This window comes from Aedes aegypti, chromosome 2 (genome assembly GCF_002204515.2).
Source record: "Aedes aegypti strain LVP_AGWG chromosome 2, AaegL5.0 Primary Assembly, whole genome shotgun sequence".
NCBI classification, from domain to species: domain Eukaryota; kingdom Metazoa; phylum Arthropoda; class Insecta; order Diptera; family Culicidae; genus Aedes; species Aedes aegypti.
In genome coordinates, this window is record NC_035108.1 from 232,357,433 (window position 1) to 232,372,866 (window position 15,434).

The 15,434-nt window shown below is 37.3% G+C and overlaps 1 protein-coding gene and 1 long non-coding RNA gene across 6 annotated transcripts in view; both read right to left on the bottom strand.

Moving 5' to 3' along the window:
* LOC5575906 (ras-specific guanine nucleotide-releasing factor RalGPS2) overlaps positions 1-10,239 on the bottom strand; it is a 31,659-nt gene extending 21,420 nt beyond the window's left edge. For 2 of the 5 annotated variants that reach the window (XM_021844422.1, XM_021844421.1), the window contains exons 1-6: positions 10,032-10,239; positions 2,523-2,665; positions 2,227-2,447; positions 1,843-2,170; positions 1,556-1,781; positions 1,266-1,491 (exon numbers count right to left, since the gene is read on the bottom strand). In XM_021844422.1, coding sequence (XP_021700114.1) covers positions 1,266-1,491; positions 1,556-1,781; positions 1,843-2,170; positions 2,227-2,447; positions 2,523-2,582 — 1,061 coding nt within the window. In that variant the 5' untranslated portion in view covers positions 2,583-2,665; positions 10,032-10,239. The remainder of the gene's footprint in view (positions 1-1,265; positions 1,492-1,555; positions 1,782-1,842; positions 2,171-2,226; positions 2,448-2,522; positions 2,666-10,031) is intronic. The other 3 variants (XM_021844423.1, XM_021844425.1, XM_021844424.1) reach the window with 3 other exon arrangements.
* A 771-nt stretch (positions 10,240-11,010) lies between these two features.
* On the bottom strand, positions 11,011-11,513 carry LOC110675567. Its single transcript, XR_002499602.1, has 3 exons — positions 11,410-11,513; positions 11,212-11,355; positions 11,011-11,137 (listed from the first exon to the last, which is right to left on the bottom strand). It is a non-coding gene; the product is annotated as an uncharacterized LOC110675567 (long non-coding RNA).
* Between the last annotated feature and the right edge of the window lie 3,921 nt (positions 11,514-15,434).

The window sequence follows — 15,434 nt, forward strand, 5'->3', positions numbered from 1 at the left end:
GAGCTGCTGTGCAGCCACTTCCATCGCAGAGAGCCCATCTCTACTTTTATTGATGGCCCTCATCAACCACGCTCCATCCATAACTTCACCCGATGCGTTAGCCGGGGATGAAATATGGGTTCCAGCACTGGCACTACGTGCACTGCTGCCTCCTCCTGCTTCTACTCTCCTCAACGGAGATCTAGCTAGCCCACTTCTTGCGAAGGGGTTCGCTTCCCTACTACTGCTACTACCTGCACTACTACTATTGTTTTGATTAGATATTGTACTCATTTTTGAATCCCACGAGTAGCACGGGAAAAGAGGTCCACCACGCCAGAGCCCTGCATTAACGCGGTAAGGGACAAAATACTGTGAGGGGTGCCCAGGTGCCCCACAGGCTCCGTTAATGGCCGAACATCTTTTTCACCCCTTCGACCATTCATTCCTCAGCACGGTTTTTCGCATCACACCTTGAATTGGGGTTACCCCGTTTGGTGGACTCTTACCACCGGAACGGGTTGTCCGTAGTTCTATTCTGGACGCCGGAACTACACGGCCCAGGGCGTGTGGACGACGTTAGTGATGAGGATGTGTTTGAAGTTGTTGAAAAATTGGTTAATCTTGAAAGCTTGTGAGTCGCATTTGACGTTCCCCATGAAGGGAAAAGACATATTGTGGCTGCGAATAGGGTCTTTCACGGATTACCAGCTTAGGTCCCGCAGTTTGCAAACGGAAACAAAAGTGACCCTATATAAAACATTAATATTTCCGGTGGCTCTATACGGGCATGAAGCGTGGACGTTTAAATAGGCAGACCGGAAAGCTTTCGGTGTTTTCTAGCGTATAGTTCTGCAGGACATTCTCCGTGAGCAACCAGAAAATAGTATACGGCAAAGACGCATGAATTACGAGTTACATCAATTGTATAAAGCTATTATTAATAAATTTGTAAAACACGGCATACTTCAATGGGCTGGTGGACTTAGGTATGAATGTTGGAAGCAGGAATTGCAAAAATAATATTCAGCAGGAAATCAGCTAGAAGTTGGCAACTTCGTGCAAGGCCAGGATGCTTATGATTGACGATTTGAAATAAATAAATAAGAATACGCTGGATGTAAGCAGAGAAAGGTGAGAATCCTAAACGTTCAGGGCAACTGAAGAAATATCACCCAAGACCGGCAAAGATGGAGAGCTACTATATGCCTGACGCTACGTTGTAGCCAACAAGATATCAAAGTAGGAAATACACGATTCGATATTGCTCAGTAACACTGACTTACTTGTATTGGTCATCCTCAAAAATGTTCTGCAACTCCTCGATGTACCGGACGGAATTAAGATAATTGAGTGTTTTTGGTATCGGCATAATGTAGGAATAGTCTGATCCTTGATAGTTCGATATCACGCGTAGAATATTGTTCATTTTTGTTCGTCGTTGTTCTGGTTCCAAACCACCCTTGTGTGGATGGGCCAAGTCTATGTATACCAAATCAGTCAGAAATAAACCTGTAATTATTAGAGTAGTAAGTCAATATGATGATACCCTTGTCATGGTGAAAGTTTTCCTTGCCTAGGTATGGTATGCAGGGAAGTTTGAGACTCTCGAGGTATTCTCTCAATGTAGCCCAATTGTTATCGTCGTGGAATATCTCTGCCAATCGTTCAAATTGTTGCTTATCTTTCTTTGACACATGTACCCAACTTTTTTCTAGGCGATACACACTGGCGCTTTTCAAAGCAGATGTTATAGCAAATAAGGAATGAAGATTGTTCAGTTCATGCAAATGTCGAGCAACCTAAAAAACATAAATAAGTCGTATTATTGATACAATGAATCATATCAATGCAAGCATGTACTTTGATGAAATGGGAGATTATCTCGGCTCTTTCTTTGGCAGATATTCCGTTTAGCACTTCCTGGACCGTCCAAAATATGGTATGATTGAATCGTTTGGTGAACGCCACCACGTTTGGAGAGAGCTCTGCTTTATTCTTCTTATTCCAAGCGCAACTGGCCAACTCGTCCGGTTGAATGGCAGCAAACACCGGAAAATCTAGCAACGTTATTTGGTTGGCCAATTCCTCGGGCGATACTCGTAAGCAGCTAATGATAATCGAATCGATATTGGTTATAGATGCATTTGGTGGGAGACTTTGAGATTTGTTTGTTGGTGTGGGACATCTTCTGAAAGTTTAAAATATAATTTTACAGGTGTCTCTTCTATGGATACAATCCCTTACCTATAGGTTGTCGCCCTGCTACGATCTATGATGGATTCAATTGGTCCTACGGAAGCTATAGAGTGTTTTTTATGACATTGACATTTACTCGTTTGATCTTTGATGGCACGGTTGCTTTCTAGGGAGCCGATAAGTGGAAGCCCGGGACCACTATTTGTGGAAATATCACTCTGTGGTGATTCGTCTCGTACGTTTTCATAATACAGGTTTTCCTCGGAGTACTAGTGACATAAAAATCGCAAGAAAATAAAGTTAAACTAAAGCTATTGGTGGAATTATGCAATGCAAAATCATACCTCTCTGCATCGTAGACTATCTGAAGAAAGGTCTCGAGGTATTTCTGAATACCGCATCATTTCAACCACTGCTGGAAATAATGAGTTTGGTAGCTATACCAAATAAACGACGCTTCACAGGACTCCTCAGATACGTTTTATGTCTAAAATATTAATTACAAGAAGAAATAGTGTTTACGGAAAGCGTCGATGATCCAACATTTATCAGATTCAAGATAAATATCGGCCTCAAGGAGGCGAAAGTTGAAAAGTTTGGGAAGCACTTAAATGATAAATTCCATGTCAAATCGTTCAGTCACAGAACTCGACAATCTTCGAATGGCAGTCAATTTTGCACATGTTTTCGGTATGGTAGAATAAGTGTTTTCCATAGAAAAATCGATCATTTTGACTCAACAATAACTTTTGAAAATGGCATATAAGTATTTGCACGCAATATGTTTGAAAAATTCAAACTCCGAAACTGTTGATTTTAGAGAAAAATGATCAATGAAAAAGTTGTAGCGAACCATTTGGACTTCAATAAAAAAATATAAACCGAAATTTTTTTTTGTTTATGAAAAATTCAAAAATAAAACTTCAATTTTTTAATTACACAAAAACCCCATTTTTAATATTATTCAATTTTTACCATAGAATCATGATAGGAAACAGATACATTCATACAAGGATTTCTTCTGTATTCTTGAGAAATTCTTGGATGGATCTCCACATAAGTGATAAAATGATTATCGGAGAATTTATCAAACGAAGGGTATTTTTATGAAATCCTTAGAAAATCTCAAGAATAATTGCTGTAGCAGTTTGTGGTCTTGAACCTTAAATGAACTATCAAGGAATCCATTGAGATTTTTTTTTCAAAAACTAATCATGTAATCTTTAAAAGCATTCAATTCTTGGATTCATTTATGAGGATCCCCTGGTTGAATTTATTGTAAAATTCCTGGAAGACTTCCTAAAAAAATAAAATAACTCGTGGAAGAATTTATGGAGCAATTCCTGGGATAATCTTTGGAGTATTTCTTGCAGTAGTTGTTCTAAAAATGGCACAAAATATTATTGACAAAATTGAAATGAAAGCTTTCTTGATTTTTCGGAAAATTTTCTACACGAATTTCTTCAAACCTAGAATAAACAAACCTTTGTAAATTTCTCCGAAAGCATTCTAGTAGGAATATTTCTCCAGTTATTACTATAAGATAGTAATAAAGGAATAATTCGGTAGTAAATTTTCTTAGGAAGAAGGAAAAAGGAATCCCTTATAGCATTACTTGAGAAATCATTTAGATTTTCAAACCGAATTCCTAGGTGAATCTTGATAGAAATTATTAAGGAATTCCTGGAGGAGTCTTTACACGTATTCCTGAAGAAATCTCAAGACGAATCACTAGAATTTCTTAAACTTTTCCATGAAGAATGTGTGAACCTATGGAATAGTCGCGTTGTACAGGGTGTCCGCAAATTATCCGAATAGCAAAATATTGGAAAGATGATCTCGCATTGAATACAATAAAAAATCAATGTCCATGTACCTTTTATAATACATCTATATATTGATACAAAATACAACTTAAAATAATTTTGAAATGATTGCTTGTTACTGAGATAGGCAAATTTATTTGTTTTCGGAGACTTTTTTCCTGAGGGCCGCTAGTCATAGTGAAGATGTGTTATCCCTAAAATCTAAAATAGATGAATTCAAATCTCCTATTATTATTTAAAGTTACCTGCAGTTTAGTGGCTTTAAGTTAGACTGGAAATAGAAAATTATACGGTTCAAATCCAGTGAGTTTTATGGACATTTCTCTTCCGTCATAAAGCTCGAAAAACAACTCCTTTTTAAGACATCTCAATACATTTGGCTTGGTTTGGCAAATATTTGAAATCGGAAATGTGTCAAACTTACTTCTTAATAATATAATAAGCCAATGTTTAAAACTATGAAAGAATATTGAATTTATCATGCTTGATTGTATAGAGCCATGTCTTCAAAGTTTGTACGGATAATTTGCGGACACCCTGTAATCTCTGGAATACACACATTCATTTTAAAAGGTATGGGAACCATGATTTCAGGACCCCTAAGAATCCGGGGGCCTTCCTTAGCCGAGTGGTTAGAGTCCGCGGCTACAAAGCAAAGCCATGCTGAAGGTGTCTGGGTTCGATTCCCGGTCGGCCCAGGATCTTTTCGTAATGGGAAATTCCTTCACTTCCCTGGGCATAGAGTATCATCGTACCTGCCACACAAAATACGAATGAGCAATTCTCGCTGGAATCAGGCCGCCATCGGCACCCATCGTTAGAATTTCAATTTTATGTCACTGATCGCTAGTTTTCGATAAAATTTATGGGTGGTCCTTTCGTTTTTCTCAAATTGGTGGACCCCTCGTACACCAGCTAGCTAAACAGTTTGCTAAAAAGCCCATTTTTTGATAAATCTTGGGAATTTCTTCACGTGATATGTCTCATATTTCACTTGGAACACATAGCAAACTTAGTGGCATCGTATAGAGAAAGGATATAGCTTTCATTTGAAGTTAAAAAAATATTGGCCGCCATTTTGAATTTGGCCGCCATCTTGAATTTTGTTAGAAAAATCGTTTCTTCACCATTAGCGCACCGTTAGTTTTGAATTCTGAGATCACCATCAGAAAGCTGAGGAAAAATTGCGTAAGATAGGCTACAGAAACTAGGTGAGCAATGGTATTTACCCTATGAAATGAACGATTTTCTAAATCATGTTCTACGATTTTGACGAATACGGCGAGTGCAATCAATGCAAACATCGTTTTTTGTACAACAAAGAAACAAGTTTTTAATCATTAGTGTATTATTTGAGTCAGATGAAGAATAAGAGTATTGTTCTGAGTGAAAAAATCTGGCGGCCATATTGGATTTTGACGCCCTCTTGGTTTTGAGTAGTAGAATGAGTTTTCACGTTGTTAGCACTCAACATGTTGAATTTTAATGCCATCGTTACATTTACTCTTCTCCTTGTTCTTCTTTTTCCTGACGTTACGTCCCTACTGGAACAGAGCCAGTCCCTCAGCTTTAAAAACAAATTATCAAATAGGGTTTTTAACGCTCATTAGCTACCTGAATGATTCTTCTGCATATCTTCGAGTTAAAAAGAAAGAAAGAAGATTGTTTTTTTTTAACGGAGGCCTCATATTTCAATATGATAAGCGGATGGTAAAAAATCATTCAACTGCTAAAAACCAATATGGCGCCGAAATCCAAGATGGCCGCCAGATTTTCCAACCTCAAATTGATACACCTGCGTTTCGGCATTACGTCCACATTAGAACAAAGCCTGCTTCTCATCTTTCAATTTCGCTGTTTTTTCACATGCATGTTGGGCGGTAGTAAAAACGATACTTTATGGATCAGAAAATCAAGGATTTTTTGGCTTAAAAATTTAAGATTTCCATTCTAAATCAATGTACTTTTGGCAATGTTTTACGTTAAAACTAAAACTATTACCACAAGACTTACTAATGCCCTAACGCGCAATCTATAAACTTCATTCAATGAACAAAAATCCACACGGTGAAAAAAATGTTTGTTTATTGCTATCAATGTTTTTGGACGGTCTTAATTTATTGAATTTATTTATTCATTATTACTGACTTCAAACAAATGTCGAAGAATTATTCTGTTATCAAAAATCGCACTATAAAAGAAAATTCCTGTGTTTATAACTAATAAAGCTGAGTATTAGGCTCGGTTCCGTTAGGGACGTAACGTCAGGAAAATGAAGAATAAGAAGAAGAAGAAGAGTATACGTAACTTTGTTTTTATTTGTAGCCTCTAAATTCGACATGCTGAGTGCTATCAAGGTGAAAAATTCATTCTACTACTTAAAATCAAGATGGCGTCAAAATCCAATATGGCCGCCAGATTTTATCACTCAAAACAATACTCTTATTCTTCACTCGACTCGAATAAAACACCAACGATTGAAAACTTGTTTCTTTATTGTACAAAAAGTAATGTTTGCATTGATTGCACTCGCCATATACGTCAAAATCGTAGAACATGATTTAGAAAATCGTTCATTTCATAGGGTAAATACCTAGGGGGGTCCGTAGCCTTGAGGTTACGCTTTCGCTTCATAAGCGGAAGGTCATGGGTTCGATTCCCAGCCCCTCCACAAAAAAAACCCGTCCAGCCACCAGAAGACGCTGCACGGAGGACCGTGCTATCGGGACCACATCCATCCTCCGTCAGTATCAGATGGTGACTGAGATAAACTGACTACTACCCAGTGTTGCCACATTTTTCCCGAATCTCATCTAAGTTTTCGGCCGAAAAAATCTTTTTTATCTTAGGTCAACCTCCAAAAATCTTGGTAAAAATCTGTGTTGTGCAAAAATCCAATTTTTTTTTTAGGTCAAAATGAACTTTGGAAACGTATTATGGCTGTATTTGGCATGTCAACAACTATTAATTTGAACTAATTCTACTAAAAATAAGTTAAAAATACATAATTGCTTCTAAAAGTTTAAAATACTTAAGATTTTGAGAAAAACTAAACAGTGTAATTGCATTTCTACTTTATATCTGCTAAAACTGTGGCCTAAACTCGTTGAATATCCTAAAATCTTAAACATCTTTTTTAACTCAAAAATCTGTGATCTGTGATCACAGATATCTGTAGGCAAGAACAGGAAAAAATCTGTGTAATTACAGATAAATCTGTGTATGTGGCATCACTGCTACTACCCTCGGAGCACTCTCCTACCTGCTCGGTGTGAGAGTAAAAAAAAGCAGAAGAGAGTGAAAGTAGATGTAAATATAGATTAGTTGAAAATAGATCTGTATCGATAAAGAAGCCTATCTTACGCACCGTCAAACGGGGTGACTTGCAACACGTTTCAACTTCAATCAACCAAAACCATGATCTAAACGTCATTTAAAAATCTAAATTCCTCGTAGAACTTTGAATGGCCGGCCCGCTCACAGAATGGGATGACAGAAGATTGAATCGGATTATTTTGTCATATCAAAAGTCATCAAAAAGGTGAAATTCTATAAATGTCCTTGTGCGGGGTGACTTGCAACACTCAATGCTAATTTAGTTTTTGCCTACAAAATGTTGATTTTTTTGTATTAGTCACACTTGTTAAGTATTGTTATTCATGTATTTAAAGCATTCGAACCAGTACAAGAGCATTTTGAATATATTTTTGTAAGAAAATAATTGAGCTATTTTTGTATGGGAAAAAGAGGCGTTAAATCATCAAGGTCCAATATCTTAACTGAACAATATTTTTAACGAGTGTTTGTAGTTGATTGATGAATTATTACTCTTTTAATTATAAAGTAGACCTAACACAACAGTTTTTAAATTTTATAAAACTCTAAACTGCTTAGAAATAAAGTATTGCAAGTCACCCCGCACAGGTACATTTATATAAAAATGATTTTTATTAGAAAGTTTTTGCTACAATCTCGTAAAATAAAATTTGTCATTTTATCACTCATTAGTTATAGAAACATCATGTAGAGTATTACTTTTGTAAATTAAATCTATCTCATGTTTTCAGGTCACGATTTTAAACCTCCATGAAGCATCCGTTTTCAAGACATTTATAAGAACTATGTTTAATGTATAAACATATCTACAATAACAGCTTTAATCGTGGCCGTTACTTGAATTGTGAGTCACACGTATTGAAGCACCGATATAAAACAAATTTTCTTTTGAAATTTGGGTTTTATAATGAAATTTAGTTGTAAATAACAATGTGTTGCAAGTCACCCCGCCGTTGCAAGTCACCCCGTTTGACGGCAATTTTTCCTCAGCTTTCTGATGGTGATCTCAGAATTCAAAACTAGCGGTGCGCTAATAGTGAAAAAACGATTTTTCTAACAAAATTCAAGATGGCGGCCAAATTCAAAATGGCGGCCAAATTTTTTTTAACTTCAAATAAAAGCCATATCCTTTCTCTATACGATGCCACTAAGTTTACTATGTGTTCCAAGGGAAATATGAGACATATCACGTGAAAAAATACCCAAGATTTATCAAAAAATGGGCTTTTTCGCAAACTGTTTAGCTAGCTGGCTTACGAGGGGTCCACCAATTTGAGAAAACGGAAAGGACCACCCTTAAGTTTTATCAAAAACTATCGATTAGTGACATAAAATTGAAATTCTAACGATGGGTGCCGATGGCGGCCTGGTTTCAGCGAGAATTGCTCAATACGGAAATGGCAACTTTGGCAAAGAAAGGTCTCAGTTATTAACTGTGGAAGTGCTCATAAGGGATGGTACACAAATTATGTCACGCAAAATTACGACTTTTTCGACCCCTCCCCCCTTTGTCACGTTTTTTGTATGAGTCCTTCGAACATTTTGTAAGGCTTGTTACACTTGGCTTGGCTCCTGCGATCGATGTTATTTATTTATTTACTAGTGGTCCCGGCAAACTTCGTCTTGCCATCAAGTAGGCTGTTGAAAAACGCTTTTGATCTTCCCATATAAAATGACAGTTTCGTTCGCGCTCGTTTTTTCAACTTTCCCGGTGAATATTCTGGGATTTTTATACACACGAACACGTCGGAACCCCTGACGAACAAAACTGAGAAAGAATCTTTCGAATCCGTTGACCCGTTCGTAAGCCATTTCATGACATACAAACACCATTCCATTTTTATTTATATAGATTTATTTATTTTATTTATTTGATTCATGTAACGTAAGGATAATTCCTTTTTTTTAATGTTACACTGTGGTGGATTTTAGTTTTACAAACAAATTATTTATTTACTCTAACTCAAAGTTTCTGAATTTGATTATCAAATTATTCATTCATCTATGGACCGATGCACGAGTTCACTAATTTGACGTTAGAGCGGTGCCGAATTCACTGGTTTCCATGGTCACACAAATAGCACGGCACCGCTAAAACGTCAAATAGTGAACTCTTGCATTGGTCCATTGCATGCGTTCAAGTTCTTCAAGCAGACCCTCTGGATGTTACCCGCATTATAAAAATTATCTCTCCCAGAGCGACTTCCAGGGTATGTCATTGGGCCACCCTAATCTCCATATAAGCTTCAACCAAGGGTTCAATATTTTCGAAATATGTTGCTCATTGTGCTTTGAAATCAATTCTCGTTATGATTTTGAGCAGTATCGTATGATTGGCCTAATTTTTCTAGATTTTACCTAACTATATACGAAAATCAGATGCATATGCACTTGCACTACGCCTCCCGGAAAATAGCCCTCATCGTGACTTATAGCAATCTCCATTATAAGGATTGTCTTCACCGAGAACGAAATCCTTTCGTTCGTAATTTTACACGCATTTCACTAATATGATTATGTTGAAAGGTCATGTGAAATTGCAGAACAAGGATTATCAATTATTTTGATCTTCGTGGACCTATTTCTATTTACTCTTTCATAATTCCATTACCCACTTATGAAACGTTGACAATAATCAGTGCAGAGTGCACCGCCCAAAACTACTCTACTTTTGATAAGGATTCGATTTACCTGCAATTACCGTCAATCGGAGAAGTGCCTTTTGTTGAAACTACTGCATTGCGTTGCGAGTATTCTAATTTCATCACAATCAATCGCCAGAAAAAAAACTATTTCCACAACATTTTTTTATTTCTAATAATGCAAAACCGCAATAAAAATGTTTTGAGACTCTCGCGAAGTAAATAAAGACGACGACTGACAAAAATTGAAAACGACACTGCAAGTGCACTCTAAAAATGGTTCAATGACTGATTCGCGAATAAAAAGTCGACATACACGGAGACGGAATTCAACTCAATTTTGGGTTGTTTCAACCAAGGTATTTAAAAGGGAGGTAGTTCGATGTGTCAAATAGGGCATTCCACCATATTGGAAAACAATTTGACAGCTGGCCGGTTTGTTATGCTTCATCAGGGCAGTAAGCCTTGAGATCCTAGCAACATGCTTCCCCTCAAACCATTTTGCTTTGCTCCTGTCAATCAACTGCAGCTTTAGCGTTCTCTTTCCGAACTGGTTCTTTAAGTTTCTTAGTGCTGACTATCGAGGCAGATGTTGTTTAAGATCTCAATATGTATTGTAATTATTCATCTCATTGACATGCGTTCCAATTCGTTGAAAATTGATGTATTAAGAGAATAGTCATACAAAAATGTGGCACTATGAACGCCTCTGTCCATTGCAGTAACTGTAAAAGCCCATTCACAAATTTCATAACGCTGGAGAGGGTGGATTGGTGCCCTAATGATGTTACGGATCATACTAAAACTAAAAAAAACTGTAATTCAAAAAGCGTCACATTGGAGTGGGTGGGTGCCAGAAATGGCCGATTCTAGCGTTATGAAATATGTGAACAAACCGTAATCGCAGTTGTATGTACGGTTTCCTACATTTGTGCACATTACAGGTGTGCAAGTAGGAAGAATTGAATTCAGTACACAATAATCCAAAACTCATAGAAGGGCAAATATATTCATAGGTACTTCCGGGAATACACAAAACACTTGAGAAATATATGGATAATTATTTATGAAGCAATCTCGAAAAACGTTCAAAATGAGACACCATTTTAGTGATTTTTGGGCTCCATTTTGTCTCTCACCGTTGCAATAAAAAGTCTGAAAATAGAAAAATAAATTAGTTTCCAATTGTTAACTTTTCCATAGCTCAAAACTTCGTTCTCAATACATACGAAATAAAACCGAGTACAGCACAATGCAATGGCCTCATGATGCCTTAAACAAGCTAAAATATTCCATTGTACACCAGATTAGCAGCGATAGAATAAGTCCATGCAGAGCCCATCAATTTCGTTTAAATGCACGATCACGATATTCTAAAACTAGAAAATTGAAATAAGGCTTGAACTTAAACTATAAAATGCGCTTACCAATTTCTTGTACTCGGAATCAGTCTTTTCTACTGCACACATTTTCAATTTGTTTTCCTAAACATAACAAAACTATAATCGTACCATGGAAACGACATTAATCAGCGGAGGGGAAAGAACATCACCAGCCAGCCGACTCACCAGCTGTCATTTTTTACCCCCCGCTGTTTATCATTCCCCGCATCCACTGACTGCTTAGATCAATGTACCTTTCTTCAAGATACCTTGGTTTCAACGCAATTCCGTAGTTGAGCCCAATGACTCAATTTTGGCTAAATTTCCAAGGTCCCCACTAGGTAGTTTGGCTTTAATTCCATTAGAAAAATATATACTGCTTCGCGACTAAAAATGGGTGAACCAACGTGCGAAGTTCGATTTTTGACCAACTTCGCCGCGTCGCGAGTCGCTTCGCTATAGTGCGCATCTATGCCCTCCGCCGTGTGCATTATGCGCACTATTGAGAATCGAGCTGCGACGCGGCGAAGTTGGTCAAAAATCGAACTTCGCACGTTGGTTAACCCATTTTAAGTCGCAAAGCAGTATACTCAATTTTGGGTTGATTTAACGCAAAATTGAGTTCTTTCGACCCAAACATAAGAAAAGTTGCATTTACCCAAATTTGGCTTATTGGGCCAACGTACCCCCATTGGGTAGATGCAGCTCTCTCTATTTTTGACAACATTCGTGTGAGAGAAAGAGAAAACCGAGAGATTTTGGGTTGAAACTATAATCGATATACTTAATTTTGGGTAAAGTAAACTCAAAAATTAGGTGAAAATATTTCTCCGTGTACGCTAGACATTGTTTAAATATTACGTTACGAAATTTTCGGTTATAGCAATTTTACGAGACGTTGCGGAACAGCTTATCGTCGCAACTAGGGTAGGTGTACGGCTGTCAACTACAAACAAAGCTCGTCTAACAATCATCTCTCGGGCGGGCCGTCCCAAACAGCATCATCTCTCACGCGGGCCGACCCAAACAGCACAGGTCGAAACGCGGGCCATGCCAGACAGCAAATGCTGATGCATTTCAACACTCAAACAGCGGGATGCCTAGCAGCGTTGTGAGCCAAACGAATACACCCACAAAACATGAACGGTAGGCGAACCTCGTTGCGTATACCCCCCCTGGTCGCAACGGTGTCAATTGACAGGAGACCTGGGATTTTGTTTTGATACAATCCAGCGTGATTTTTAACAACGCCTAATTTTACCTAACGGGGACTTGGAGAAAATCACAAAAATTAGATACAAAAAGGTTCATTACTTCAACATTACACCTAGTTATTGTATCAGCTACCTCTTTGTTACCCATATTTCACATAACAAGGTACTCTTGTGATCAGAAATATTTTAATAATAATTCTCCATTTAATTATCTGTATGAAAAGCTACGCTAAAAATGCACATGGTCATCAACCATCATCAACGCGAAAACTGATGACGATGATTGAAAAGGTAAACTTAACTCCCAGGTCTCTTGTCATTTGACCAGCTTCGTAAAATGGCTTATTGCCCATTACACGGTGACGTCCCCAGAAAATCGCTCTCTTTCACTCCTTCAGAAAATCTGAAAACAACAGGCCCTAGACAATATATCAATACACAGTGTTCCTCGTAGCCAGGAAGGCTCTGTAGCAATCCAAGCCAAAAATTTGCCATGTACTAGTGTACTAATGACTTTAATAATGGGCGTAGTCAGAGCTAAAATAGTTTTTAGGGTTTATTCACAAATTTCATAACGCCAAAAATGGCCATTTTTGACACCCACCTACCTCCTCGTTGTGATATCCTACTATTCTACAATAACCAACAACTACTTAACTTACAATTTCACGTCAAGAAACACACTTAACCACTGGACAAATCTAGGCGTCTATCACTCGTTCTTCCATCTTGTAATTCTACACCATATCTACGCACTCACACATCCTAGGATGCCACATCCTCCCTTTTCAGAAAATGTTTGAATCATCACTGTAACTCCCAAACATGTGTATTTTGGGATAAGGCTACTCCAGAATTAATATTGTTGAGCAATTATTTTGTCATGCTAATAATGCAAGACAATACACTTATAACGCATAAGTAAACATAGCTTTATTATATTGTTTCTCTTTTCACCAAAAAAAAAAAATCTATGACTTTGAGGCTTAACCATGACCCATGTTTGCAGCATGCTACAGCACGCGCAATGAAAAAATAATGGAATAGTTCACTCACTATCCCTTCGAAGTAGAGCCGCCCTTTAGTAAGCCTTTACCACCCCTTCAATAAAGTTCTCGTGATGTACCTTTCAGCTTTAATGTTTCAACAACAGAGAGATGGGATGTTATTAGGTACATAGCTCACAAATTTAAAGATTCTTCCAAAAAAAGATTAGGGCACTATGACTATACCTAGTTTAAATATATAATGTGTGCTTACGATGGTTTTCTTCAAGTCGAGTCTAGTACACGGCAAAAAAAATGTAAAAAAGATGAATCATTTTATAAAACAGTTTTAGAAGACAGGTTGTGATTCTTCTTAATTAATTTTCTCAAAACCGTATGAAAGTTAGTCGTTTTGAAAAAGTACTCGAGAATTATTTAAAATGTTGTACTATTCTCCAAAAATGTCAACGTTGATCATGATCTGCAGACAATTCGTACTCCACTGAAATGTCGCAACATCAAATGGTAAATATGCAAGAGCATTTGATTCTAGCACTCAGTAAACTAACTGTTCATCAAAGGATTTCCTCTTCTTGTCTTGTCAATAAAAACCCAACTTGGCACAGTTTGTAATGAAACAAACTTCATTTGCATTGCTTTCAGTTTTGCTGGACGCTGTGGTCATGTAGCACTTTTTGATGTATCAAACGCACTCAATACATTGTGCCTGAACGTATCATCAACATCACTAAACGCATCCGACGCTCCCTCGGGTTCGGGTTAAAGTCCCTCATAAACAACAACAACAACAACAACAACGACGACGCTCCCTATTCGTTGTTTCGGATCATCAATTCAAAATCCAGAGAGAGTGAGAGAGTGAGAGCCATTCGATGTCAGCCGCAGACAGTGATGCCACATACACAGATTAATCTGTAATTACACAGATTTTTTCCTGTTCTGGCCTACAGGGTGTCCGCAAATTATCCGTACAAACTTTGAAGACATGGCTCTATACAATCAAGCATAATAAAATTAATATTCTTGCATGGTTTTAACCATTGGCTTATAATATTCTTAAGAAGTAAGTTTGACACATTTCCGATTTCAAATAATTGCAAAACCAACCCAAATGTATTGAGGTGTCTTAAAGGAAGCTGTCTTCCGAGCTTTATGACGGAAGAGAAATGTCCATAGAACTCACTGGATTTGAACCGTACAATTTTCTATTTCCAGTCTAACTTGAAGCCACTAACCTGTAGATTACTTCAAATAATAATAGAAAATTTGGATTCATCTCCTTAAGGTTTTAGGGATAACACATCTCCAGTATGACTAGCGGCCCTCAGGAAAAACGTCTCCGAAAAATTTAAATTTGCCTATCTCAGTAACAAGCAATTATTTCGGATTTTTTTAAATTTGTATTTTGTGTTAACATATAGATGTATTATAAAAGGTACATGGACATTGATTTTTCATTGTTTTAAATGCAAGATCATCTTTCCAATATTTTGCTGTTCGGATAATTTGCGGACACCCTGTACAGATATCTGTGATCACAGATGGAAGATTTTTGAGATGAAAAGGATTTTTAAGATCTTTTGACATTCTACGAGTTTTGGGCACGATTTTGATACATAATAAAAATAAATGCCATTCTTCTACTGAGCTTTTGTTATGTACCTTCTAAAGTAATTCAAAATTTAAAAAAAAATCATTTTATTTTGGTTGTGATCAAGGTATCTAGAAAAGAGGTAGTTCAGTGTATGAAGTCGCTCATTCCGCCATCTTGGGAACGCATAAGACAGCTGGCTAGTTTGTTTTTAACAGACAGACTAGCATTCCATGAAATAGAACTAAATAGAGTCTA